Here is a 27,167-nt window from a genome sequence, read left to right as displayed (position 1 = left end):
TCTGTCATCGTGGCCATAGAGCAACTCTCTAGTCCTGTATGACCCAGCTGGGACAGCGCACAAGTAGAGGACAGGGACAAAGACCTGTGAGGCAGCCCACTAGCCTTTTGTTACTGTTGTTTCCTGTTGCTGTGACCCCTCCTTGGGTGTGTGCTGTGCTCTGTGGACCTTGGGGTCCTTTCACATACACCATCCTGTTTCTGCCTCACAGCAGCCTGTGGGGCAGAGACAGGCGGGTACATTCGTTAGGTGAGGATAATGAGGCTTGGCTGAGCCCCCCACCCCTCCTCCACTATTATGGGAAAAGCCAGGCCGAGAATTCTGCTGTCCTGTCCGCTGCCCTGTGGCCTCATGCCTGTTCCATGCCCTGTCCTGTCTCTATTTCTGATGAACTTCTAGAGCAACCTGTTTTCCCCTCCTCACTGCAGGCTTTCCCACTCTTTACTAGGGTCTGCTCCCAAAGGGGGCAGCTATTTCTGGAAAGCTCTGGGATCTGCCTGGAGTTCCAGGGCAATCTCAGAACTTTCTTAGCTATTCAGAGAGGGGAGTTGGTTGGCAAAGGCATGGGTAAAATAGCCCCTTTTGCACATAGTGGGTGAGTTGTCAGTTGACATTTTGGCCAACATTTGTCAGTGATTAAAATGAACACCCTCCCCTGCCCCCAGATGCACATACCCTTTGAGCCAGCCGTTCTGCTTCTAGGAATTTATCTGTCAGATACCTTTGGCCTTGGACACAAAGAGGTGCGTCCAGGGATATTCACTGCAGCACTATGTGTAGTGACAAAGATGGAACGCAACTCAGTGTCCATCGGTGGGGACTGCTGATATCAATTCTGGTTCATCTCCACAGTAGGGTAGTGTGCAGCTATTAGGAAGATTGATGCCTCTGTATATACCCTCATGGAGCCAAGCTCTAATATATGTTAAGTGCAAAAAGCAGGATGAGAAAAAATGTGCACTTTGTAAAAGACAATCATTCTGATTTTGTATATGTATAGAATATCTCTTGGAGGAGCCACAGAACCCAGGTAATATGGCTTCCTCTGGAGAGCAGGCCTGGTGGGGGGTAGGAAGGACTTAATTTTCTCTGTGCCCTTTCTATATCTTTGGAATGGTGTACCGCACGTGTATGTTACATTAAAAAATGGACCGAACCTAAACCAGAGTTCGGGATTGAGATGACTCTGTCTTGGGTAGTGACTGCTGTGAGTCCTTGAGGCTGCACTGGTCATGTCTGGGGAGCTCTGTCTAGGACCAAGGTGCATCCTGGACTCTGCTCACACTGTGTCTACTTGCAGGTGAACCATCTGAAAAGACCGGTCAGCGGAGCATGGGATGCTCCAGGCACCACCAATGGCGCAACTGTCTCTTCCTCCAAAAGACACAAATCCCTTTTTCAGTGTGCAAAATGTAGCTTTGCAACAGACTCAGGGCTCGAGTTCAAGAGCCACATACCTCAGCACCAGGCGGACAGCTCCACAGCCCAGTGTCTTCTCTGTGGCTTGTGCTACACCTCTGCCAGCTCCCTCAGCCGTCACCTCTTCATCGTCCACAAGATGAGGGATCAGGAGGAGGAAGAGCAAGAGGAGGTGGCAGAGTCGGCAGAGCCAGAGGAGGGCTCTGGGGAGGAGGTGCCCATGGAGACCAGGGAGAATGGACTGGAAGAATGTGCTGGTGGGCCTTTGTTGGCTGACCCAGAGGCTAGGAGATCACTGGGCCCGGCTCTTGATGAGGATGGTGCCCAGGATGCTCAGAGTCAACCACGGGCCTCTCAGGACCAGGACAGCCATGCACCATCCCCCTAGGTGTGAACGGAGGCTTTGCAGTCTGTGAGGTCGGGGTGGCACCCCGGTGTCTTCCGCCTGCCATGTGACAGGGGGAAATAAAAGGCTCTGCCCTGGTGTGAGTGTGCCCGGCTGTGCCCTGGAGCAGTATCTGCCCTGAGCTGTGGGATGCTGAGTGTCCTCCAGCTCTGGGAAATGGGGGTCGTCCAGGGCCTAACAGCTCTGAATTTGCTTCTGTTATTTATGGCTTTGTGCTGCTTCTTGGTACCCCAACTCTTTGTCTGTGTCCTCCCAACCCCAGGCTGCTCACGTGGCCCGACCCCAATGCTGTCAACTTGGCTTGAAACCCCTCAGGTGCTGTACTCTTCTGGGAGGTTCCCTGCTTGCTGCCCTTAGCCAGGGGGCTCCTTGGAGCTCCCTGTGCCTGCAAACACCGGCTCTCCTTCCTGCCATCCGAGCCCAAGAAGGGGAGTGAGGGGTGCTGACACAAGTCGCTCTTGGAGAGCTCTGCCCAGCCTGGCCTGCAAGGGCCCTTGGTCACTTTGTCCTTCCTTCCCATCTTCTCTGATTCTTTTCCCCCAAAATTGTCCTGGAGAATGAATTATCACACTGGCTCACCATGTCTCTGTGGGTGGGTGAAACTTGGCAGCACACCTCTTTGGAACCCGGGCAAAGCAGGAGGTGTAGCAAAGGCAGGTGGGCACCGCAAGTCAGACCCCCTCCAGCCCTTCAGAAGGAGCTGGGGGTCCTTGTTCTGCTGCTGTTCTGCCTTCCCTGACAAGTGGGGTTTGGGGCACACAGACATTGGAATATTTGTACTCTTGCTCCTGTGCCATTAGAGAGGCTGCTGCCCCAGGCAGGCCAGCCCCTCCTCCTCTCGGCTACAGTCGTGTTGCTCAGACTATATTTCAAATAAAAAAATCTTCTTACCATGCAGGTAGGCTCTTGTATTCCTCTTCAGGTGAGCCTGGCCCCACCCTGTTCCATCTAAAGGTCTGTCTCAGACTTCCCTCCTTTGTCTCATCTCTGAGGGAGAGCGATGCTTCCTACTGTCCAAGGGAGGTCGTCCTTTTTAGACTCTGGAGCTTGCAGTTAGGAAACCAGGAGCCCTGTTCTTCCTGGGTCTCTGGAAACCTCCTGAAGCGGGGTGAGGGTCACAGTGCTGGTCAAGAGCCACCTCTAAAGTCTCCTCTGGGCTGTGGCATTGGCTCTAGGACCTATCTGAGCTCCTCCATCTTTCTTACAAATGGATTTTCAACCTAAGAGAACCTTTTGCTGGTGAGGAGGAAGAAAGGAGTGAAGGGGAGGGGTCATGTAACACTGCTGTGTTCAAGTGGCCTTTGGACTGCTTGCCGCAGGGAACTCGGGCATGGCAGAATTGGGTCGAGGCTTAGCAGGCTGGGATGTCTTTTTGCTGATGGAGGAGTTTGGGTCATTGTCCTTGTTGGGGCCTGGATAAGCACATGCAAGAGGCTTGGGTGGAGATGTCCTGTGACCTGGCTGCTGCAGCCTGCCATGGGTGGGCCGGGGGGGCTGGGCCGGGTAGGGTCTAGGCAGCAGAGGAGAGTGGGTGCTGGCTGGGCTCTTAGAGGTGATCTTTCAAGGGAGGCCTTGAATATCAATTATAAACTATTAAGTCAGATAAATATGCCTGACATTTCCACAATTGAAAAAAATTACATTTTCTTCCTCTTTCAAATGCCAGATTTTCAGTGAAATGCTAATGGCAGCAGGAAAGGTTAGTGCTTGCCTCGGTTTCAGAGAGGCTATGGCTGTGTACCATTTCAGTGATTGCTGTACCTGGCAAGGCTACCATCTCCCTCCTTCCTGAGCTGGCGGTGAGGTCATACTGGGCCTGATTAAGGCTGTCTGCAAAGCCAGAGCTAGTTCCAAGAAGGAAGCTGGGCAAGCATACACCCTGACCTGACTTAGCTGTGGGTCCCTTCTGATTCCAGTTGGGAGCCAGCCCTGTATCCTGGGTCCATTCTTAAGAGCAGGTTTAGAGGCGCCTAATACAAGCACTGGAATTGGATGGCTGAATTCCTCACTACTTCGAACACAGTGGCGGCTGAAGCCCAGGGAGGTGGTGAACTCTCAGGTTTGACCACCCAGATACAATTGTCCTTGCTGGGAACAGCATGGGGTAGAAAGAAAGCCAAGCCACTCACCCGGAAACCTGGCTCATGGCCTGGGGCCTGCCCTTAACCAGCTCTTAACAAACCCTCTGACCTCACTGACTTCCTTCTAAATAGACCTAGTGATTCCCTCCAGCTCACTCCAGGGGCTTTTGTGAGAGAGTGAATGTGGAAGCATTTTCTAGTTTTTAAAAAACACTATGTACATGTGAGTGAATCTTGACTTTAGAGCTTGGATGGTGGAATGTCTCTTGTCTGCATCAGACTCCGATGCTGATTATGTTATGAATTGGTCTGAGACACCTACCTATTATTTAGAAACAGTAGCGACAATAGCACTTTGGATCACTGCATGTGTGCCCCGCACTTTGCTAAATACTTTTCAGTGATTCTCATTTAATTCGCAATGATGTCAGTTACCACTTAGAGGGTTAAATAACTTGCCGGGCCGCCTGTAAGTAAATGGTGCTGAGACTTGAAGTCAAGCCTATTTGATCCCAGAGCCCATGATCTCGGCTGCAGACTGCCTGGCCTGCCTTAACAAGGAGGCTGCTCTGGCTTCCTGCCAGCTTGTCAGCAGTCTGCAGCCATCCAGACGTCTGTTTTCCTGCTTCCCATGTGGTTGGGATGCCCTACTGAGTGCCGGGCTCTCTTTAGAGTGGATCTGTGCCTAGTCAGGCATGCACACCACGTCTGCTTGTGACATTCTAAAGCACATATGGTGTCTCTCCGTCCTTTCGTTCTTGTTGGGGTTTACCTGGCCTTTTGAAGACCATCATTTTTTGTGGATCATCCCAGGAAATGCCGCCCAACTCCCATAGGGAACACATGGTTTCCCTGAGGATCCAATACCTTATGATCTTTTCTTTCTACAGATGTGTTCCAAGGCTTGTGCTATCATTTGTTATCATCGGAAAATGCTGGTTGTAAGGAGCACTCATCTGCATGTTCAGCTGTAGTGAACGCTCTACTGATTAAGTCAAACAGATGAGATCCCCACCCTGGGAGAAACTACCATTGAAGGCTTGACAGTTGACTAGTATTTATTTCCCAACGACTTTATCTCTGTAAAATGATACCCTGAATTACTATAAGGTAATTGACATTTTTCTAATTGACATAGAAAGAAAGAACCTTTCCCTTAATTTATGTAAACTGTCTGGTTTTTAAAAACAGCTGTTGCAGCCCGGTGAGTTCAACGCTTTGCCTCCCTCAAGAGTGGGGAACCTCTGCCCTGTTCAGCACCAGCCAGTTTCTTTTACTTTTTTTTTTTCTTGCTTTTTGAAGGATTAATACATGTACATGGTAAAATATTGAAACAGGACAAAAAAGTAAGCCTTCCGGTGGAGGTCAGCCTCTGGTCCTCCAGCACCCACCTCCTGAGTTAATACTGTCATCTCTATCTTGTGTATCCTCTCAGAGCAATTCTATGCATTTACACGTTTATAAATATGTATATTTATATATCTACTTTTAATACAAATGGTAGCATTCTATACACAGTGTTCTGAAGCTTTTTTTCACTTTGGAGATTGGGCCAAATTCATACACTGGGTCGGTCTAATTCTTCAAAGGCTTCTAGCACGGTTCCTCACACACAATAGGGGTTCAGGTAGTATTTGAACGAGTGAGTGAATGTATGCCTGAATGAATGAATTGGATTCTATTGGTAGCTACAAAATTCTCTCTGGGTCCAAGATAAAAGTCTGATCTGATCAAGATAGGACCATTGAGATTCTAGAACACGTTCCCCCGTCTCTTCCAAGGAGCTTGGGCTGCTATTCACCTTCTCCACCAACAGATGCCACAGCAGCCTTGGGAACTGGGCACAGTGAACCTTGGACCCCTCTGGAGGAAGGAGCAGGGATTAAGATTCAAGTCCTAAGTATGGAATTTTTATTTTATTTATTTTGGTCCCTATTTAAAATGTGTTTTTTTCTCACTGGAAAATGATGTAACATTACTAATGAAAATTAAAAACACGCATACTTACAATCACATCCCCCTACTATTGCAGCTAGTTTTGTTTTTGCATATCACTGTCCAGTCCTTGTTCAGCACATTCATACCTGAATTTATGGTGTAATTATGATAGTAACAGTGATTAACACTGAACATTTTTATATGCCAAACATTCTTCTTACTTTACATTCATTCTGTTATTTCGATTCACAATAATCCCATGAGATAAGTACTACTATTATTCTCTTAGAGACAATGAACTTGAGGTTCAGAGGGGCTGACAATTTCCCTAAGGTTACCTAACTGCTTAGGGGCAGAGCTGGGATTCACACTCAGGTGTGACTAACACTGTACTGTCTGATGCCATTTTCTACCAGGCCTTTTTCTACTTAAGGTTATGTCCTGGATTTTCCCATGTTTCTACATGGCCCTTGCATTATTATTTTCAATAACTGTAAATGTTTTCATCATGCCAGTTCAATCTAGTTTGTTTAACCATTTCCGGCTTAACGTTTAAATCTCCCACGTCATCAAGACAGCAAGCTTTTTACATTTATTTTGTTGTTGTCGAGAATATACACAGTTGAACACACATCAACAGCTTCTGCATGTACGATTCAGTGACATTGATTATATTCCTCAGGCTGTGCCACCATTCTCACCCTCCTTTTCCAAACCGCTCCTCCCTCATTAACAAACTCACTACCCTTTAAGTTTCCTGGCTCATCTTTTTTTTTTTTTTTCTTTTAATTGTGCTTTAGGTGCAAATATACAGCTCAAGTTAATTTCTCATTCAGAAATTTATACACATACTGTTTTGGGACATTGGTTGCAATCCCCACAATGTGATAGCACGTTCTCCTTCCTGTCTTATCTCTCGAATTGCTGTTTGGGCATACAGCTTTTTGTTGCAGAATGATTTCCTCAGGATGTATTCCCAGGAGTTTATCCCTATTTTTCATAAGTAAACTCACTGGTAGTGTGAGAGATGGAGAGAACACCAGTGACTAGAAATCAGAAGCCCTGGGCTCCAGTCATGACTCTATAGGTCAGTCGTTTGGTCCCTCCTGACCTCAGTTTTCTCATCTCTCAAATGAGGGGGGTGGTTTATATCTCTGGAAGTCTTGAGTCTGGCTAATTTTATCTTCTCATTTCTGTATATATCTGTGTCAACACAGAAGACCTTCCCAAGACAAGAGCTCTTATTGTGTTTCTTTTGTTTAAGTGTTCATTTTTGTCTAGATATATATAAACATTTTAAAGGTACAAAGGGGTATATAATGAAAACAGATCCCTCCCATTCATACAGTTGCCTTCCTCAACAGCAATATCACTTCAAAACTTTTTTTTTAATTTTATTGTGGCAGAGTGTATATATATATAATATATATATGTATATATATATATAATATATATATATATGTATATATACCAAAAAACCAAACCTGTTGCCATCAAGTCGATTCTGACTCATAGCAACCCCATAGGACAGAGTAGAACTGCCCCATACAGTTTCCAAGGAGCACCTGGTAGATTTGAACTACCGACCTTTTGCTTAGTAGCTGTAGCTCTGAACCACTACACCACCAGAGTTTCCATATAATACATAGCATATACATATATATATATATATAAATTTGCCTTTTCAACCATTTTTGTGTATACAATTCAGTGATAATTACATTTCCCATATTGTGCAACTATGACCACTACCCGTTTGCAAGTTTTTTCATCACCGTTTACAGAAAGTCATTGCTTCTTAAGCAATGCTTCTCCATCTCCCCCCACACCAGTCCCTGGTGACCACTAATAAACTTTGGTCTCTATGCAATTGCCTGAGCAATATCCCGTTTGTTGTATTTCAGTTTGCATCAGATTTATGCTTTTTCAGATAGAGCTCTAGCTCTTTTATGAGTGCCTACTTCTTTTGGTTTTTGTCAAGGTTTACAAGGTTTGAACTATCAACTTGCTAATTTCCAAATATATTCACATTCTTTAATCAGCCAGGCATCTTTTCATTAGGGACCTGAGTCCAGATGAATTTTGGGGCTAGATCATTGTTTCATGCATTGGCCTTTTAAAATGCTCTTTTTGTGATTTTTTTTTTTCTGCCTGTAAATTTAAATTTTTATCGCATGGATACGAAAAATCAACAAATACATAACTGATCACATGGAAAATGGGGCAACAGAATATGATAAAACCATTTAAGTCGATTAATTCTAGCTGGGAAAAGCCCCCATCACCTTGAGTGATTAGGTAACTGGATCAGTAGCACCATCTCCTTTCATGGGTGGGTACAATATTATACAGTGATTATCTAGAATCTACCAGACCTTACTTCTGAAACTTAATCCCACAGCCTTTGCCTCTACTCTCTGTGAAAATGGGGATGGTTGATTATGCCCTGACATTTGAAGAGAGTGATGAAGCTGCTCTTCAGCCTGGCATTCATTAAACTCCACTGTTTCTAGGCCTCCCTTTTCAATTATAGCTCAGGGCACACTGTACATGATTCCCATTTTCCTCTGAGGTTTTCTAGTGCGTAAACCTATTTGCTTGGAATTTTGCCCTAAGATCCATTGTGCAGAGACAGGGCTGAGTATTTTTGGCATCTGAGTCAGAGGCGGGTAGGTGTTGCTTTCTAAGAAGCTCTTTGCCTACAAAGGAGGCTTCGCATTTCTACCCTTGACTGGCTCTTCTTAGGATGGCTTTGGATGTGATTAAAAAATGGGGAAATGGAGGAGGTGGGATGGGGAAGTGGTAGTAGCAAAAAGGATAGAAAGTTGTTGAAGAGCAAGCAGAAGAGTTTAGATCCTGGAAACCATGCACTTGAGTTGTAGGGAGGGCTGTGTGTGTTGTATGTGTCTTAGAGACTAGGAATGTCTGATTAGGAGGAAATGTGCTGGGTGGGTGCAGGGGAGCTAAAGAAAATGGAGGTAGTGGCTTAATCTGTCATGCCTTCGGTGAGCAGTAATTGCAGCAGCTGTTGTTAAAACCAGTTGCTGCCAAGTCAGTTCTGACTCATTTCAGCCACATGTGTGTCAGAGTGGGACTGTGCTTCATAGGGGTTTCAATAGCTGAGTTTTTGGAAGTAGGCTTCCAGGCCTTTTTTTCTGAGGCAACTCTAGGTGGATGCAACCACCAACCTTTCAGCTAGTAGCTGAACGCTTAACTGTTTGTACCACCCAGGGACTTGTTAGGAGGTACTAACATTAAAAAAAAAAAAAAAAAAGAGTCTGAGATGGCTGTTGAGGAAAAGGAGCACTGAGATACAAAGAGTTCCTTTAAAGAGACTTGAATGGGAGGAAAAGTACCAGTTTACCAAGGATGAACACCAGCAGAGGCCCGGGCTGGGTGGGGCCTTTCTCAGGCTCAACTGAAGATCTGGAGTTTGTGTTGTGGGCCTGACCAGCTCGCTGCCCCCTTGATCAAAGAGCTGTTCTCTCATCTAGTGATTATTTTATTCTGGAACAGGCCTAGATTTGTGGCATAAATTTCTAGACCCTCCAGTCTGGCGTGGAATCAGAGCAGGTAGGCTGGGGAGGGCCGCTGGCTCTACACTTGGGTCCCAAATTCCCCTTCCAATCAAACCAGAATCAGGAGTGACTTCTTATTGCCACTAATCCTTTAATTGGTGTCCACTTACCCAAGCACAGCTGTGGCCACATCTCCAATCCCTGGAGATGAGCATGCCAGAGTGGCCAGTTCATCCCAGAGCAGCAGAAGGTGGAGTCCCCACCCTCTAGGACAGGGGCTCAGCTGTTCCAAGCCGCGAGCTGTGGGAGCTGGTGGGGGGAGGTCAGACAGACAGTCAAGAGCACCGCAGACAGGCCAGCAGGAAGGGTGGTTTGCCGCAGAAGGCAGTAGGTTCCCATGGGATGGCAGGACCAATAGAGATCTGGCGCTTCTTTGTTGAGCTCAGGGCTAAGGCCTTACTTTAGAATGACTAGACTCAAGAGGAGGACAAATAGAAAGTGGAAAATGGAAGAGATGGATATGTATTTGATTGACTTGACATACTATCAATGACCTGCCTAAGATGGACCACAGGTCTAGGGAGCCTGAGGACTGATGCTTCATCAGGAAGTTCTCACAGGCCTCTGACTTCAATTCCTTGGGCCACAACTTGTGGAAAAGGCCACCTTGGCATGAGTCCACGTGGGAGCCAAAAAAGTAATCTAAGATCTCAATAGTCTACTATTGGAGTGAGGTTGATACTAGTTGTACTCCACCTTCCCCTGAAAACTCCCATATGAAGTGTGATGCTCACAACACAGTAACTGAAGGTGGAGGCTGGCAGAGTGGGCAAGTCCAGAGCGGCGCACACACCGTGGCTTGGGGCTCTTGGTGCTATTTCACACGGGAAGCTAGTGAAGGAACTTGATGTTCTTCAAGAAAAGAGATGTTTCATAATCAGTGTTTTTGTACCTTTGCAGGGATATTATATCAGAAAGGAATCTAGACCTCCTTTGTGTGGCCTCAGGGCAGAATAGAATCTGTCTCAAAGGAAAATCTGCCTGAAAACAAAAAGGGCTGCCTAGAGGTAGCATGCTCCCACTCCCTGGAGATGCACAAGAGCAGGCTGGAGGACCTCCAACAGAAGTCTCCTGGAGAGCACAAGGCCTTGCAATGGTTGGGAGGTGGGGAGTAGAGGTGGAGGGGGTACTGGGTGACCACAAAGTTCCTTTCCAGTCAGGCCTGACTGGCTCCTGCCCTCTGGTTTCTCCCCTCTACACAGCTGGGGCCACGTGTTCTTCCACTCATAGACTTCTCCCTGCCCCAGGCCACCTCTGACCCCTAGGAGCTCCGTGTCCCTCAGGGACAGACATCTGGCCACCCTTGTTGGGTGGGTCTGGTCTGGCTTTATATTTCAGCTCTAGTCACTGGGCTTCTTCTGCCTTGTTCAGGAGGCCAACATTTGAACTTTTATAACCTAATTCTGGGTAACTGCATTACTGCTTGATACCTGACTGCTTCCCCTTGTGCTCTTTTGAGAAGTTTGGTAGGTGAAGGAAAGTGAAAGATGGGGTAAATATTTCAGGGAAAAGCAAACATTTGATCATTCTCATCAGCTGTGAGAAGAAGGCTGGGCAGAGGACAGGGAGACCTGATGGAGCAGGGCCCCCCAGGAGGCCAAAAGCCTGGGAGCCTTGGAAAGCACAATCTACATTTTGAGGAGGAGGTTGTCACAACACAGGGATAATTATATATATTGTCCTATTTCAAAGTTGAAGTTCTTGCTCGATGGTCTCATATTTCTCTGTACTTTGTACAACTGACCGTTGTGAGTAAGGAAAGCAAAGGGGAATTTGGAATCCTGTTTGGAACAGCTGCTGCAGAAAAGGAAAACTCCAGCTTGGAGAATGTAAAAGGGTTGCCAAGCAGACTAAGTCCCATTCAGGTTAGAAACCAGAACTGTTGGCCAGCCCTCGCCAAGAAAAATTTACTACTAGATTCCAGGTTAGGAACCAGCAACGTAAGCGAGTGAGACAAGATCCCTGAGGAAAATGTGACTGCAGTTATTGTCCACTCTACACTGTGTCTGTGTGTATGTGAGGATGGGGCTGGGGTGGATCAGAGAAGCCAGGAAGGACATCATGGATGGAGAGGTTAGGGGGGAGTGGAGGTCTAGAGTTGCCCAGAAACCCGGCGTGGCTTGGGAGATGGAAGGATAACAGGTTGGCATTTTAGAGGTGGAGAAATTCATGATGACAAGGTTCAAGTAGTGGGCATTTGATTGGGCTGCTAAAGAGAAGTGATGGTTTTTAAGAGGTTGAGGTCAGTGGACCTGCTGCCAGGGTGATGGCTGAGTCAGGAGAAGCTAGGATGATGGCAGGGGACCAGAGCCTGGGGCACAGTGGCACTGAGTATAAGGTGGCCATTATTGTTTTTTATAAGATCAGGCCAAAGGTGGTGAGGATTGTGGAGTGGTGTTCTGCTAGCTAATAAATATTGGGAATAAGTATTGGGTAATGCTTACCCATGTCTAATGCTTACATTGTTCCTAGCAGTGGTGGTTCAGTGGTAGAATTCTTGCCTTTCATGTGGGAGGCCCAGGTCTGATTCCTGGTCAATGCACCTCCTGCACAGCCAGCACCCATCTGTCAGTGGAAGTTTGTGTGCTGTTATGAGGTTGAACAGGTTTCAGTGGAGTTTCCAGACTAAGGCTGACTAGGAAGAAAAGCCTGGTGATCCACTTCTGAAAATCAGCCAGTGAAAATCTTCTGGCTCACAATGGTCCAATCTGCTGTGTGTGGGGCCATCATGAGTCAGGGGTTGACTTGATGACAGTTAACAACAACAGAAGGGAGAGAGAACTGGGAAGGAAGGGGAAGAGGTGGGACTAAGTAAAAATTCAAGCCATGTTGAAACACATCTAGACCTTGGTGAAGGAGCTCTGGTGGTGCAATGGTTAAGTGCTTGGCTGCTAACTGAAAGACTGGCAGTTTGAACCCACTCAGTGGTTCTGCAGGACAAGGACCTGGTGGTCTGCTTTGGTAAAGATTACAGCCTAGAAAACGCTATGGGGCAGTTCTACTCCATCACAGGGAGTCACTATGCATCGAAAATCGATTTGACACCACCCAACAGACCTTGGTAAGAGGGGCAGACACAGTTGGCTCGGAGTGTTTTGGGAAACTGCACCATCCTCTGACAGAGAGGGAGCAGCTTACGCCAGGCTAAGTATGTTAATTAACAGGAGCCCAAGATTTTCCTACAAAAGCACCCGGTTTATTCTGGGGCCCCATGAAAGTCAAAACAACCTGGAGAGGGGATCCCGGCATCAGTAGCAAATTCCTACAGCAGATGAAGTAGTCGTATTTAATGGCAAACACTGACTGCTTTGTATCATGGTTATTTCCAAATGCAGGACCGGAGCATGCGCAAACCTGTATCAGAGTGGTTTTAACCTTCTATCTTTCCTTCAGGCTTGACAGCTTCTTGAGGGTAGAGACTGTGACTGTTCGTTTCTGTACCCTCAGACCTGACGCAATCACTGGCATGGCATGTAGCTGTTCCTTAGTTAATACTTGCTGAATGAACAACTTTGACCTTCAGGATCACAAAGGGTGTGCCCCGCTCCTCTAGACAAAGGAGAAAGCGGAGGCTCAGGGATGGTAAACCACTTGCCCAAAGTCACACAGCTTGCTCAGTGGAAGAGCAGGATTAGAACCTGAGTTTCCAGACTCCTAGTCTAATGCTCTTAGGCAACACCGCTTTACATGTCCTCTCTCTCCTGGAAGATTGTAAGCTCGGAATGGAAAGAGACTGAGCCTCATTGACCTCTCTATTCTTGACTGCCTTGAAGTTCTGTACTCAACTCTGGCCCCCTCATCATTAACTTGACTGAAGACAGAAAGTCTGCTTATTAAATCTGCAGAGAGCAAGAAGCTGGGAGAGACAGATTATACACTGGATGACAGGATCAGAGTTCAAAAAGATCTAGACAAGAAGGAAAGGGAGTATGAGACTAAGACGATGAGATGTAATTAAAAAAATAATAAGGGTAAGTTTCTGCATTTAGGATAAAAAAGACTGAACTCTACAAGCAGGAGTAGGGAAGACTTGAGCAAACGGTGGTTCATGTTGAAAACTCACAGGCTGATGAGTCAGTGAAATAATTTGCCTGCCAAAAAAGCTGTTGTTAATGTGTGGAGCCCAGACCCAGAGAGGTGCTAATTCTGTTCTAGGGTGCTCGGGTCTTACATCTGCAGGGCCACATTTTCAATAGAAATCGATCACTTGAAGGGTGTCTAGGGTAACTAGTGGACCCATATCCATTGTTATATAAGAAGTGCCTTATTTTCATCTCTCTTTACTTACCCATCTTCCTTACACCTGAGTGGCATGCACACCAGGCTGTTTCATACCTCCATACTCCATATCTTTGCACATGTTGTCTCCTCTATCAGGTACCTGGGTGGTGCAAGTGGTTTGCACTTGACTGCTAACCAAAAGGTTGGCAGTTCAAACCTACCCAGCAGCTCTGCAAGAGAAAGGGCTGGAGATCGGCTTTCGTTAAGACTATAGCCAAGAAAACCCTACAGGGTTCAGTTCTGCTCTCTAATACATGGGGTCGCCATGAGGTGGAATCAACGCAATGGCAGTGGGTTTGGTTCCCTCTATCCAGAATATTCTGTCTATCCCATGTGCTCTCCCTTTCTCCCTACTCTCACCATTCTACTTGATGAGAACCTATTTAATTTTCAAAATCCTTCTCAAGCATTACTCCCTTCCTTATAAAACTGTCCTAACCAACACTACCCCCTCCCCTAAGGCAGAACTAACCACTCTTGTGTATGTTTGTATGCTTCCCTATACATAATTTTATAATTGTATGTTTCGCCCTGCATTGTATTTTGCTATATGCCTGTCTCCACTATTTTAGGTGGTGAGCTTTTTTAAGGCAGGAATCATTTGACCCCTGCCTCTGGCACAATCTCTGACACATGGTGAGGGTTCACATGATTTAAGCAAATGAACCAAACTTCAAGGGGGCTGGGATAATACTTGAAGAGCTTCCTTATAGACAACTGAAGAAATTTTAATATGTGCATAGCAAGAGAGCCAAGAAAAAGCACCAATGGGGGCATGTGATCAGGAGATGGATTTAGGCTCATTAAAAGAAAACAGGAACTCCTGGGCAGGGCAAACAGTTAACGCTCTCACTGTTAACTGAAAGGTGGGAGGCTCAAGTCCACTCAGAGACACCTCGGAAGAAAGGCCTGGTGATCTACTTCCAAAAAATCAGCCACTGAAAACCCTAGGGAGCACAGTTCTACCTGGACACACATGGTGTTGCCATGAGTTGGAACTGACTCAATGGCACTAGTTTTTGTGAGAAAGCACTTTCGTACTGGTTAGGACTCATATCCCACCAGCGGAAGCCTAATTTGAAGTAGTTTGAGTAAAGCGAGACATTTCTGGTATACAAACTCCAATGGAAGGTTGAACCACCAACCTGCAGGAATCCCAGGGACATGGCTGGACCTCAGGAACAATGGCAACAAGGCACCTGAAAGCCTTCAGGACTCTGTGCCCCTCCTCTCTTCGCCTTTTGTCAGCCTCCTTCATTCTCACTGCAGAATGGCCTCCATATCACAGAAAAATATGTCTGCTGAGAACCTAGGCCTCACAGCTTTCCACCACAGAGGGACTGGCTTTCTTTCCCAATTGCAGTTTAAAAAATTCTAGTGAAGAACTTTAATTGGCACATCTTGGGTCTGATGCCTACCTCTGTGGGCCTCATGTGGAATGTAGGCATGGGATCATGTAGGAATGGCAGTTGCCATTGGAAACCACATAGTTAGAGTGGGAGAAGAGCCATTCTCAAAAGGAGTGGGGACATGGGTGCAACTTCTAGAACCAAAAAAAAGGAAAAAAGAACGAAGGGGGTTGTATTTCTTTGCTCAAAGTTTCTAACAATTATAGCCATCCAGCTCCAGGCACTTTCTGCATGCTCTCAGGGATGCGGGAGAAGAAAGAAAGAATGGGTAAATTAGCTGCGGTCACTCCCAATGTCTAGAAGCAGGTGTAGGACAATGCTTAGACTTTGCCCTTGGGAATTTGTTGAATGATTGAATTATTTTTCTGGGTCTTGGGACTCAGGAGCTGGGAAATGACAAGTTAAGGGGTGAAGAGGGAGGTTCAATTATTCTAGAAGTGTGCACTGAGTCCCTAATCTGTGCGAGACACTGGAGGAGAACACAAGATATGTATCAGAGGAGTCATAGCCTCCCAGGGAGTTGAGGTAACTAACGGAGGTGTGTGGGTTTGTCTAAGTGCTAGACCAACAGCCACCGGTTGAGGAAGGCCGGTCAGGGCAACTGCCAGGAAGAGGGTCAGTCCTCTGGCTCCCTCCCACTGGATCTAGCCCAAGCTCCCAAGCAGCTTATGTGGCTCCCCCTCTGTCGTCCTCTTTGGCGTCACCAGCCTTCATTCCTTGGTGCTTCATCGCCTTTGCACCCCCTGCTCCTCTGGTCAGAGGGCACCTCTGCTCCAGGATGGGGCAGAATCTGAGCTTCCTAGTCAGCAAAACGAGACAGGAGCAGGGAAGGAAGGTTGGCAGGAAGTGGGGGTCCTAGGAACTCTTCGAGGGGCCTTTTCCGCGTTTACTTTTCAAGAACAGGGCGCCTCCCAACCCCGGCGCCTGGCAGCAGCAGGCGTGGAGCTCCCAGCCGTCGGTCGGTCGGTCGGTCGGCTGAGGGAACCAATGGACAAATCCGGGGGTCGGCAGCTCCCGCACGCAATTCGCTGCGGGCGAGGCCCCCGCAGCCCGGCGCCCCCCGGCGCCTTGGGCCTCAGCCGGAGCCAGGCCGGGGGAGGGACAGCAGCAGGTGACGACCGCAGGGCCGCGGGGCTATAAATAGGGGCGCGCGTCAGCCTCGGCCGGGCGGCGGCCGGCGGGCAGGGGCCTGGCGGGTGGGCAGGGCCAGCGGAGAGCGAGGCGGCGGTGCCATGGGGTCGCGGAGGCCCCTGAGCCGCGAGTGGGGCTCGGGCGTCCGGTCCGGAGCGGGGGGCGACGGCGAGGACGACGGGCCGGCGTGGACCCCCAGCCCGGCCAGCCGCAGCTACCTGCTCAGCGTGCGGCCTGAGACCAGGTGAGTCGTGCCCGAGGGGCCCGGCCGGGCGGCGAGGCCGTTAGCAGGGCCGTCCAGTGGGGCCCCAGGTGCCGGCCCCAGGCACGTGGGTCTCTGGAGGCCTGGATGGGCCTGCGCCCTCGAGCTCTGCGCCCCAAGGCCCGAGGTCTGGGGCCAGGACGGAATGGCCCTCAGGAGCCTCTCCACCCTCATGGCCCTTAGGCCTAGGCCTCTGGCAAAGTGAGGCTCAAAAGAGGAGAAAAGCCCTATTTCGGCGTGATTTCACAGGCTGGGGCCTGGAGGTTCTCTATCTCTCTGCCTCTCCCACTGTCCATCGGCACCCCTCACCTCACACCCCGCTACTCCCTGGACCGGATTCCACAGTTAGTGATAAGGAAAACCGAGTGGCTGAAATTCCTCTCAGCTGGGAGGGAGGGGGAGAGTACTATCCAGGGTGGGGGTGGCAGGGGAGCCGCGAGGGGGGCTGCTTAGCTCAGAGTAGGGGCAGATTCACCAATAAGAAATCAACCTATGCAAATAAGGTTCTTCCTCTCCGCCGGGACTTTGGTCTTCCTCAGGGCCCTTGTGGGAGCTGGGATGAGGTGCTGGTTGGCCTTGTCTGGAGATGTCCAGGATTGAGAGCTTGTGGCTTTGAGGGAGCTATAGCCCTGCCCAATTTGGGGGATTGGGGTGCCAAGGGAGGGGCCTAACTGATGAGCCCTTCACTACTCTTCCAAGAGCTTGAAGAGATGTGGAGGGTTTGTTTTAGGAGCTAGGCTACCCACAGACATAAAGACACACACACACAGACAATAGAGAGGTGTACAGGCACTCAAAGGCACACAGACACACCCAGACCTGAGTGTTGCCATGGAGATGGGCACTTCCTGCCCCTTCTGGGCAGCTAAGTTTTCCCTCCAACTCTGGAGCCTATTTTCCACAGGGAAATGTGACCGTTTGGCTATTGGAACAGTGATTGTTTCATCTCCCTAGAACTTGGCTTGTTGTATTTATGCAGAAAACAGCCCCTCCCCTCCTCTGAGAAACTGTCTGGACCTCTTGCCCTCTGTTCCTAAGAGAGCTCAAAAACAGGCATCAAGGACATTCAGGAAAAGTCCTGGGCACTTCCTCTTGGATTGGCTGAGTTGTGTTGACCTTGGAGTTGGAAAAGTTCAGATGTAACCGGAACCGGTTTCTTCATAAAACTCGTCAAATGGTGTCACATGTCAGGCAGGGCTGACAGCTGGTGTTAGACTGAGTCAGATTTGACACAGCCCCTGACTCCCAGCAAAAAATGCCCCTTCCTCTTAACCACTGGCTCTATGGAGTGTGGACATTTATTCCAGTTCTTGGTGACACTCACTCCTTTTTGGGGGCCTCAGACTTGTCTCACGCTTGTCTCAATGACTTGTCTGCGCTTTGCCTCTGGAGTCTGGTCTTTGTCAGTTCAAAAGGTGGAGGCAGGGCCCTTCTTGGAGATAGCAGCAATAGAGGGAGGGAAGGAAAGGAGGGAAAGAAGGGAAGAAAGGAAGGGAGGGAAGGAAGGGAGGCTTGAAAATCAGGCAGAATGGAGAGGGGAGGGTGTCTGGTTTATTAGGACAAAGGCTGTTGGGAGAATGGAGACAGTGGTGCTGCCTGGCTGAGCAGCTGTGTGGTAGATGAATCTTAATTATGCACCTGATGAGCACAAAGCAGTGTGCCAGCCTGAGAGCTAGAGGTGGGTGGCTGGCTTAAGTTCCCTTTGGACTTAAATGGGAAGGTTCTTAAAAGGAGGCATTTCATCAAGCCTTTGGAGGGGGCAGGCAGGAGCTGTAGGTGAGAGGGGTTTCTAGCCCAGGACTCCGGGCTGTGTTTTGCCCCTGTAGAGTTTTTTTTACTGTTCCTGTTAGCTGGCCACTGACCCCCACAGGTCCTGAGGGACAAGAAGAGCTGAATTACTGGGAAAAGCTTCTGGCCAAAGAGGGAAGAATGTGAATGGGGCTTTGTGTTGGGGAGGGGGTCAGGAGAACAGCTCCCATTTCTTTTGCCAAGCCTGACTCTTGTGTTGGGGAGAGGCAACCATACAGTCCATTATTGCTCAGAACAACCCCAGTGCCTGTGGGGATGGGGAGAGCCCCAAGAGATAAAAAAGAAACAGGGTCCCTTAAGGAGATCCCTAGCTCCAGCCTAGCTAATAGAGCCTCAGAGTCACCATGTTTTCAAGAGCCCTCACCATCCCACAGTCCTGGCTGAGAGGTAAGCCCTGTCTACATTCACTCTTGGTGCCATCGTTTTTCAGGTCTACGTTTATACATATCTATCATGGAGCTCTTCAGGCATTGTTTTGGTGGGCCCTTGTGAGGATGGGCTGCCTCTGGGACCTGATTGGCAGCTGGCTTGGGGCAGGGTACCAGAAACCTTGGCCCAGATCCCAACCCCCTCTCCCCACCCCAGTCTCTGGAGGAATTTCTAGTCCATAATCGGCTCAAGGATATCTCCAATACCCACTAAGGTCAGAGGCCTGACAGGCAGATAGTTTCACCAGACTGTAGGCCCAGCCTCCTAGGTCATCAGCCTCTAGGGCTTCACTCCTATGGGATGGGAGGGTGCAGTGGGTTAGGGTGAGTTAAGGAACCACTAGCTTCCGAGGGATACTCCGAAGTTCCAGAAGTCCCCTTATTTCTTGGAGGTCCTGGCCCATGTGGGTTCAGAGGAGTAGCAGAGCCTGTGACATTCCTATAGACAGCTTTGTAATCTCTGCTGTTCTGCATGGGTCAGGCAGGTCATCTCTTGGAGTAGGGGAGGTCAGGGAAACTGAAGCATCAGGTCAACACTTCCCAAGGGCCTTTTATGTTCAAGAATAGATGAAAGTCAGTTGAGAGTGGGAGCCACCAGCTTCCATGGGCCAGCCCTGGTCCTCTACCCCAACCCCAAGCCCACTTCTCTCTTTTATGTGAGGAGGCCTGCACTTCCTGGTCCTGAATTCCCATTTGGTAAAATAAATGTGGCATTAGGAACTCTTTAAGGCCTTTCTGCCCCAGCATTTGATGTTTCTGATGCTGACTTCTTCAGAGGCAGTAAATGGGGAACCCCCCCAACCCCAGCCTGGGTGGGAGTCCTGAGCTTAGCTCTGGCCCAGTAGCAGGGCACAGGCAGGTCCTGGCCTGGCCAACCAAGCATGAAGCCTAGAGAAAGAGGAAAATAGGGCCAGGGAGCAGAGCATCCCAACCAGAAAGCTTCGGGGAGGGGGTGTGTGCATTGGGGGTGTGGAGGAGGGTCACTATTTCAAATCAGAGTCTTACCCACTTGCAGGTGGAGCCTGTGAAATCTGTCATTTTCCTCTCTAAATTAGAGAGCTGACTCACTCCGTCTCCTTCCCAGAGAAGAAATCCAGACCTAACAAAGTAGAAATCTCTCAGCTCTAAGGAGAGGGCTAAAGGAAGTTCATGGTCAGGAAAGGATGGAGTTGGCCGGTGCTTTGGACCTATAGGAGGTTCTGCTCACACGTCCTCCAGAGGGTTTTTAAAGCCCTGAGCAAAAGCAGCTGCACTCTTGCTCTCTTCTTTCCACCCTTTCTGGAGTAGCAGCTCCCTCTGGGGAGCAAGACCCTTCCTGTTTCCCTTCTCTTCCACCCCTCTCTCCCTCCCATTTTTCCTTCTCTAAAACAGCCAGTACCCATAGTATGCCTAGCACTGTGCTAGCTACCAAAGCTATGAACTAGCTAGATTTGAAACCTGGGTGGACAGAATTTTGTTGAGCAGAAGGAAGGAGGGAGGGCTTTCCAACAGGGAGGACAAAAGTGAAGGCCCAGGGCTGGGAGTAGACATATGCATGCCAGTACAGAGACAGGTCAGGCGGCAATAGAACATGAGTACTGGGAAGTAGAGGGAACCATGGTTTGTAATTGGGGTGTGAGCAGATCAGGAAGGGCCTTAAATAATCAAAGAGATGAGATTCAATATAATAGACAGTGGAGGGATTGTAGCATTTTGTTCAGAGAAGTGGTATAATGTGAGGGGTAAGGAGAAGGCAGTTGAGATGGTCATCAAATATGGAGCCAAGAATAAGGAGCACACCAGCAGGAGTATAGAGAAAAGGGCCAAGAATTGTTGACTGCCTAGATTTAGAGGATGGGGAGAGGGAGGAGTCTAATATGGCAGGTTTTGAGTTTAAGGTTTGGGGGAATGCTGGTGACATCCACAAACCCAGGAGAACTGCAGGGGAAGCCAGGTTTTTGGAAAGAGGATGAGTTTGGTTTTATGGTTAGAAAGAGACAGGATCTCAGGAGAGCTTTCCTAAGGTTTGAGATATAGACCTGGAGTGCCATTGAGCAGGCTGGGCTGCTGGTAAAGAAGGGAGCACTTTTCTCAAGGTACAGACAGCTGAAAAGAGAGAGTATGGATAGGGTGGCCCTGAGATCTCACTAAGATCTGGGGTCCAGGGCCCCACAGGAGGTATTTAGTTTGGGAAAAGTGGAGGGAGAGGTCAAAGTTGGCTTATCCGCTTGAGCTGGATCTCCACAAAGGGGCCATCCTACGTGGGTCCTCACCCGCCAATGGCTTACTGGTCTCTGCTAGAGTCTGCTCCCAGCCTACCCAGGCAGAAGGGATGATGTGTTCTCAAGGCAGAGGGGCCCTGTGCTGGTCTGACTGAGCTGGGTGTATCCAGGCTCCTGCTGAATTAACTGCTTTGTTTTCTCTTCTTCTTTACTCTCCCAGCTGATTTGCCTTGTGTGGCCTACTTAACCGAACTTTAACGTATTAATGGTGGGTGGTCTTCAAGCCACCTGTCTCCTTTCCAGCTGGCTGGCCAGGGGATTTCCAGGATTGGGGCCTCTTCTCCCCAAAAGGCCCAGGGCTGAAGCTAGAGCTGCCCCTGGGCTAGTGTGCTGCAAGGTGGGAAAATGTGCCAGGTAGCTGCCAGCTCTGCTCTTGCAGACAGTGACCTGAGTGCCTGGGGTACAATTTTCTCAAAGCGCAGCCCCAAGGGACCCTCCTGCCTAACCATTTTCCTGGACTCTGCTGCATCTAATGAGCTCTTGATTTCAGATGCATTGGTGTCCGGTGGTGAGGCCACTCGCTAGCTGGTGCAGGCCAACTAAGACAGCTGGTCCCTTTTAATAGAAAGGCGTCTGAGCCCCAGATGGTGGCCGATTAATACTTCGCAACTGTTGTTGAAATCGCCTCCTCCTCTCCTTGCTTTTTTGGCCTAATGATTCCATTTGCTGTTTTTGCTTAGCTTATCAAGCAACCGGTTGTCTCACCCCAGCTCTGGAAGGTAAACGCACATTGTATTACATTTCTCGGACTGCTTTTTTCTTGGGTCTGGGCCTCTGGGTGACTGCTTGTGCACTAACCAGGCTGCATGGGGTGAGAGGACGGCTGGAGGGTGGGTGAGAGAGGCTGGGTGGGGGAGGCTGTGAGAAGGTACTCACGTAAGTATGGGTCGCACAGGGCCAGGGCTGGTGTTTGCATGGGCCATTTGGAAGGGGTGCAGGGACCCAGGAATAGAGACATCGTCAGGGGTCCCTGAGATGCCTGCAACAGTATCTCTGTGCCCCATGAGGAGACACCATGGGAGCAGAACAGGGAGCCCTTGTCACAGGACCCACCTCTTTCCCAGACCAGGTTTCCACGGTTTTTGTAACCACATATCCAGGTTTGACACTTTATTGTCTGTCTTTTAACCATGGCCACTACCTTTTAAAACATCTTTAATTCCTTAAGTTTTCTTTCTTCCACCTCTTTCTCAGAATTTTCCTTTCCTTTTGTTCCTCCATACCCCTGCAAACCATGAACTTGGTGAGGTTAAGCAACACCATGTTAGCTTGTTCTGCACTAGCTGGATCTGCTCTAGAGCCAGCACAGGGGCTGATTAGGCCCATGGCCAGGGTTTGCGGGTTGAGGCCTGTCCTCTTGCCTCCTGAGCTGGGACAGCTCTCTACCCCCTGGCTGAACTGACTGTTATGATCAAGGTGGGAACGTTTCCTGGCTACTTCCCACCACTTGGGCCTCAGCCCAGACTCTGGTAGATTTGGGGAGAGTTGGCTACAGTTTCTTTACACAGAAAGACTTCTGAGTAGCTAATTGTTCTGTGAATAGCTAACAGTGTCTACCGACGTTGTTAGCACCTACCAGATATGTGGCCATTTGATGAAGGAGAGCATGGGGAACCTTTGTTTTGGGGGGCTCACAATCTGAAGGAGGTGGAAGAGAGTTATATACAACTACTTCAAAGCAGAGTGTGGCAAGTGGTGAAAGAAAGAGGACTGGGAGGCTTACTTAAAACAAGGCAAATAACCAAACTTAAGGGCAGGGTTGAATTCCTTTGAACACCATGAAAACCAAGGATTCTGGTGTTCTTTAGAGACACATGGTTAGGCTGTGATATCCTCGTGCGGTCACAGAGTTGGCAGGACTTAGAGGTGTCAGAATGGGATGAGACATTTCCAGATGTGTAGCCTTCCTGGCTTTTCAGGGAACTGGACACAATACACTCGGAAGCCATGCTATATCAGTGGGGTTTGGAGAATGGAGACAGGAAGCTTGTGACAACAAGAAGCTGTGTGACATTCAGTGGAACATGACAGTGTATGCAGTGACTCTCCTTGTCCCCTCAAATGCATCTCAAACCCACCCCACGGAGGGCTTTCATCTAGTCATGTCTCAGCAGTTACTCATGGTTTTCAAAAATAAATTAAAAAAAAAAAACTATAGCTTAGGGCCTACGGTGGAAAGTTTGAAAAGATATGTGTTTTTCCCATTCAAAAAGAGTAATAAAATAAAATGAATATCTGTTGTTGAATTTCTAGCACTTGCCTCTGCAAATTTTCTTGAAGTGTAGTTCTCATGTTTTCTCACCCAGAAGCTGAAATGATTTTCTTAGACATACCCAATCAGCTTCATCCATAAGAGCCGAAGCCAAAAATTGGATTCAGGGTCATGTTCATGTGTGAGGTAAGATCCAAATTATGTAGGGAGGATATAGTTAGGGATGTTCTGAATTAGTTGCAGAATCGTAGAAGTCCGATTCCTTTGAGCATGGCAGTTTCCTCTAGAAACTGTTGGTAGAGGTTTGGTATTCCCCAAAGTCAGAAATTGTTGTTAGTATGAGGGCAGCAAGAAGCATTTTCAGTTTTACTCCTTAGGTGTTACGGGAGTTGAGAGCTATGTTCTGAAGGACCCTCCATTTCTGAGTGATTTAAGACGGAAAGGAAAGGAAACTTATTAAACAGATGAGTCCTACATGAGAGTGTTGCACAGAGTTTCATGGAAGTTAACTGCAGACCCAACTCAAGTGTTCAAGTCTGTGGGGCTAGTATCCCCTTTCTGAGTAGTCTTTTTGGGAAGGGCTCCTGTCAACTCTCCAAATACCCAGGTATCTGTATTCCTGTGGAGAAGCCAAGGCTGGTCTCCAGTCAGTCCAGAAGTCTTATTTGATTCCACACACTTCCTGGGATGCAGCCTTTCTCCTCAAACTCAAGTCTTTAGTGATATCCACAGAAATGATAAATCGAATGTGGAACCCACCCCCAAAGTGTGTAGGCTGTAGGTCCTGTGCCTGTGCTCCCACAAATTTTCACTCCACCCCCTGGTGAAGAGGTCACCACGTTGCCTTCCTCTGAGGCACAGAGAAAAGTGGCTTTCTCACCACACCTCCTCCTGCTTCTCTTCACTTTGCCCCCTCACAGCCTTCCCTGCTGCTCACATCCGGTGTGTGCGTGGGGAGGGGCAGCACAGACCGTGCACCACACAACCTGGCTATGTGGTTGCGCTTCACACCTAGGAATGCACTTGTGTCTCTGCCGGCCCATCAGAGGGTTTGGCCTGGTGGTTTGCTTCCTGGGCCCAGGAAGGAAATGTCTATAAACCCTGGGCATTTCTGGTGAGTTTGTGCTGGGCTCAGTAAGCCCACAGATGTACCTGAATTCGGGGGACAGTCTGTCACAAAGGAACTAAATGTCCTGGCTTTTGCGGGGTGGACCTGTTTGTGGTTTGGCAGTCCTGCTGGTTGGTTCTGGAGCTGCCAGTCATGTGTTCACTGTAGCATGTGGTAGCCAGGGATGGAGCAGAGTACTGGCTTTCCACTGCAGGTCCAGAGCCCTGGTGGGGTCAGCGTTCATTTGAGTCTCTCTTTTCTGATACCCCTAGGAATGAGAGCCCACCTTTGGGTCTAGGCCCTTGGCACTGGCTGGCTTGTTCTTTGTCCACTGTAGGTCTGTGCCACAAATGCAGGAATTTTTCTTTGGAGCCTATGCTCCAGAAGAAGCCCCTGAGCTCCTAGGACTTGTATATCCTTCAGGGTTGTCCAGCTTTTCCCTCTTTGGCATGAATGGAGGCTCTGCTGTGCTCGGAACTCCATCCCTGAGCCTTGATCTATCCATGTGTATATCTCCTCTATGCAAGAACTTTCTTGGAGACGAAAGGTAGACGGTGAAGCAAGGCCCCCAGTGGGGATGGGGTGGGGATACCTGATCTGGGGTCTTGCATGCTCAGGAGCTTGGCCCATGGTCAGCAGCCTGCCTATTGCAATGGGCCTGGGCCAGGATTTCATTAAGCCCATGGGCACCGTCCCTGCCTGTGAAGTGGCCAAGAGGCCCAGACTTCCTTGAAGAAAGAGTTGCCTAGGTACTGTGGCCATGGCCATAGGATGATGAATGGACATTGCAAAGGTAGAGATTCAGGCTGCCTTGGACAAGGCCAGGCTGTGGTGTATTTTGGGGGGTGGGCTATTCTGAATAGCTCTTTGCCCTTCCTAGGAGCACCTTCTGCTCCATCATTGCTCAGCTAACAGAGGAGACCCAGCCGCTATTCGAGACCACACTCAAGTCCCGGGCTGTATCTGAGGACAGCGACGTCAGGTTCACCTGCATCGTCACAGGTAATGAGGCTGACTGTGTGCTCCACGCCAGGGCTTCTGCAAAGAGCAGGGTCCAAGGCGGCTGTGGAAGCTGGCATGGTGTGGGAGTTGGCTGTGTGCATAAAACTGCAAGTTCACATTTGCTTTCTTAGCTTTCTCCCCGGGTTAATCTGCCTGCGTGTGCTGGGGTTTTCCTTTCTCCTCCCATTCTGGGACCACACCCTGCTTGTCTTTAAATCCTGCCCTCTGTAAAGATTCCTCACCCTCAGGTATACATACATGTCTGATGAATCTTAGTTCTGAGAACAGAAATTGTTCTCAAATTGAAAGTGAGCTTTGGGGCTAGCTCCCTGAGTGGCCCATTTTATAGGTGAGTAGGTTGAGGCTTGAGAGACTCAAGCCTGAGAGGCAGTAAAGTGTGGCAATTACGAGTACAGACCCTGGAGCTGGACTGCCTGGTTTGGAAGCCTGGCTCATCCGCTTTCCAATGATATGATACCAAGTTACATGAACTGTTTGTCCCTTAGTTGCCTCATCTATCAAGTGGGGATAATAATAATACTAATTTCATAGTTTTTTTTTTTTTGTGAGGATTGAATGAGTTAACACATGCAAAACTTTTGGAATAGTACTTGGCATATAGTAAGTATCTTATTAGTACTAAGTTAATTAAGACTGTCATTATTTGCACATCACTGAGTTCAGCAATGGTGTTTGAAGCAACAGAAAGACAGTTGGCAGAACTGGAAGCAGAGTGATATTCCTTGGAGGGGGAGTAATAGAAGAGTGAGAGTGCTGGGAAGCTGGCTCCAGGCATTGCTCTTCCCCTAGACTTCCAGGCAAAGCCTCCTGTTGAACCGACCTGATCTGATTTAGACACCCATGGGCACCTGCCCTCCCAGCTCTGCAACCACAAGGTCAAGGGATCCAGCTCAAGGTTCCCACTGAGAACCTGTTTCTTCTGTAAACCAAGGGCATTGGATCAGAAACTTTCTAGGTGGCTTCAAGTTATGACATTCCCTGATTCTGGGGGTCTTGTCTGCCCCAGCCAGCTAACAGCTTGTTTTGGCATTGGGTTCCCTTGGGTAGTTTTCACTTTAACCCAGAACCCTCTGAGCTCCAGGCTGAAAACGCTCTGTTCCAGGGGACGCAGGGACATGCCTGTATCCCTTACCTTTGTACAGCACATTACATCTTGCAAAGTTCATCTGTTTCCATTGTCATTGACTTACAACAACTCCATGAAGTAAGTGCTATAATTAGTTAAGTTTTACAAAAGAGGAAACTGGGGCGGGGCGGGGGGGCTTAGGTGACTTGCCAGTGTCTACAGAGCTGGTGAGGAGTTACTACTTTTCCTCTCTGTGGTGGCTGGCACTGCTGGCCTCTGCCTGTGTTTCCTGTTACCGTGGCACTCTCAGGTTTTAGAAAAACCCGGCTCTTTCACAACTCCATGCTTTTGCATATGCTGTTTTCTCTGTCTAGAAAGTCCTTGCTGCTTCTTTTTGAAGATTTTGTTTTATCAAATTAATACATGCACAAAGTTTAAGACTTCAAATTATACCAAAAAGCAGATATCAAAATACAGCAATTTGCCACTCCCATCCATTTGTTTTTCCAGAAGCAACCATTTTCAGCTTTTAGCTGTTTTCTTCTGGGCTGTATCCATTTCCACAATGCTAATATGTGATATGTGAATGCTGCTAACTTTTCAGTCTTCAATTTTAGATGTTCTCTAAATTGTCTTCCTGTTATGGTAGATAGGAAATTAGCTCTCTTAATTCACCATTTTCCCTGCCTTACCTCACATATCCTCTCAATCTAGTTACATCATAATTTTGCTTAAATCAATATTTATTGGTTATC

At 48.5% G+C, this 27,167-nt stretch overlaps 2 protein-coding genes across 4 annotated transcripts in view; both read left to right on the top strand.

Annotated features, from left to right (window-relative positions):
• The window catches only part of ZNF592 (zinc finger protein 592), a 55,415-nt gene extending 49,499 nt beyond the window's left edge, over positions 1-5,916 (top strand). Inside the window, exon 10 of one of the 2 annotated variants that reach the window (XM_049905653.1) lies at positions 1,301-5,916. In XM_049905653.1, coding sequence (XP_049761610.1) covers positions 1,301-1,807 — 507 coding nt within the window. In that variant the 3' untranslated portion in view covers positions 1,808-5,916. The remainder of the gene's footprint in view (positions 1-1,300) is intronic. The other variant, XM_049905652.1, reaches the window with a different exon arrangement.
• A 9,596-nt stretch (positions 5,917-15,512) lies between these two features.
• ALPK3 (alpha kinase 3) overlaps positions 15,513-27,167 on the top strand; it is a 53,676-nt gene continuing 42,021 nt past the window's right edge. Inside the window, exons 1-3 of one of the 2 annotated variants that reach the window (XM_049905930.1) lie at positions 15,513-16,487; positions 21,684-21,722; positions 25,204-25,325. In XM_049905930.1, coding sequence (XP_049761887.1) covers positions 16,345-16,487; positions 21,684-21,722; positions 25,204-25,325 — 304 coding nt within the window. In that variant the 5' untranslated portion in view covers positions 15,513-16,344. The remainder of the gene's footprint in view (positions 16,488-21,683; positions 21,723-25,203; positions 25,326-27,167) is intronic. The other variant, XM_049905931.1, reaches the window with a different exon arrangement.

This window comes from Elephas maximus, chromosome 13, assembly GCF_024166365.1.
Source record: "Elephas maximus indicus isolate mEleMax1 chromosome 13, mEleMax1 primary haplotype, whole genome shotgun sequence".
NCBI classification, from domain to species: domain Eukaryota; kingdom Metazoa; phylum Chordata; class Mammalia; order Proboscidea; family Elephantidae; genus Elephas; species Elephas maximus.
Note: the sequence above shows the minus strand (reverse complement) of the source record. Positions and strands in the feature narration are given on the sequence as shown.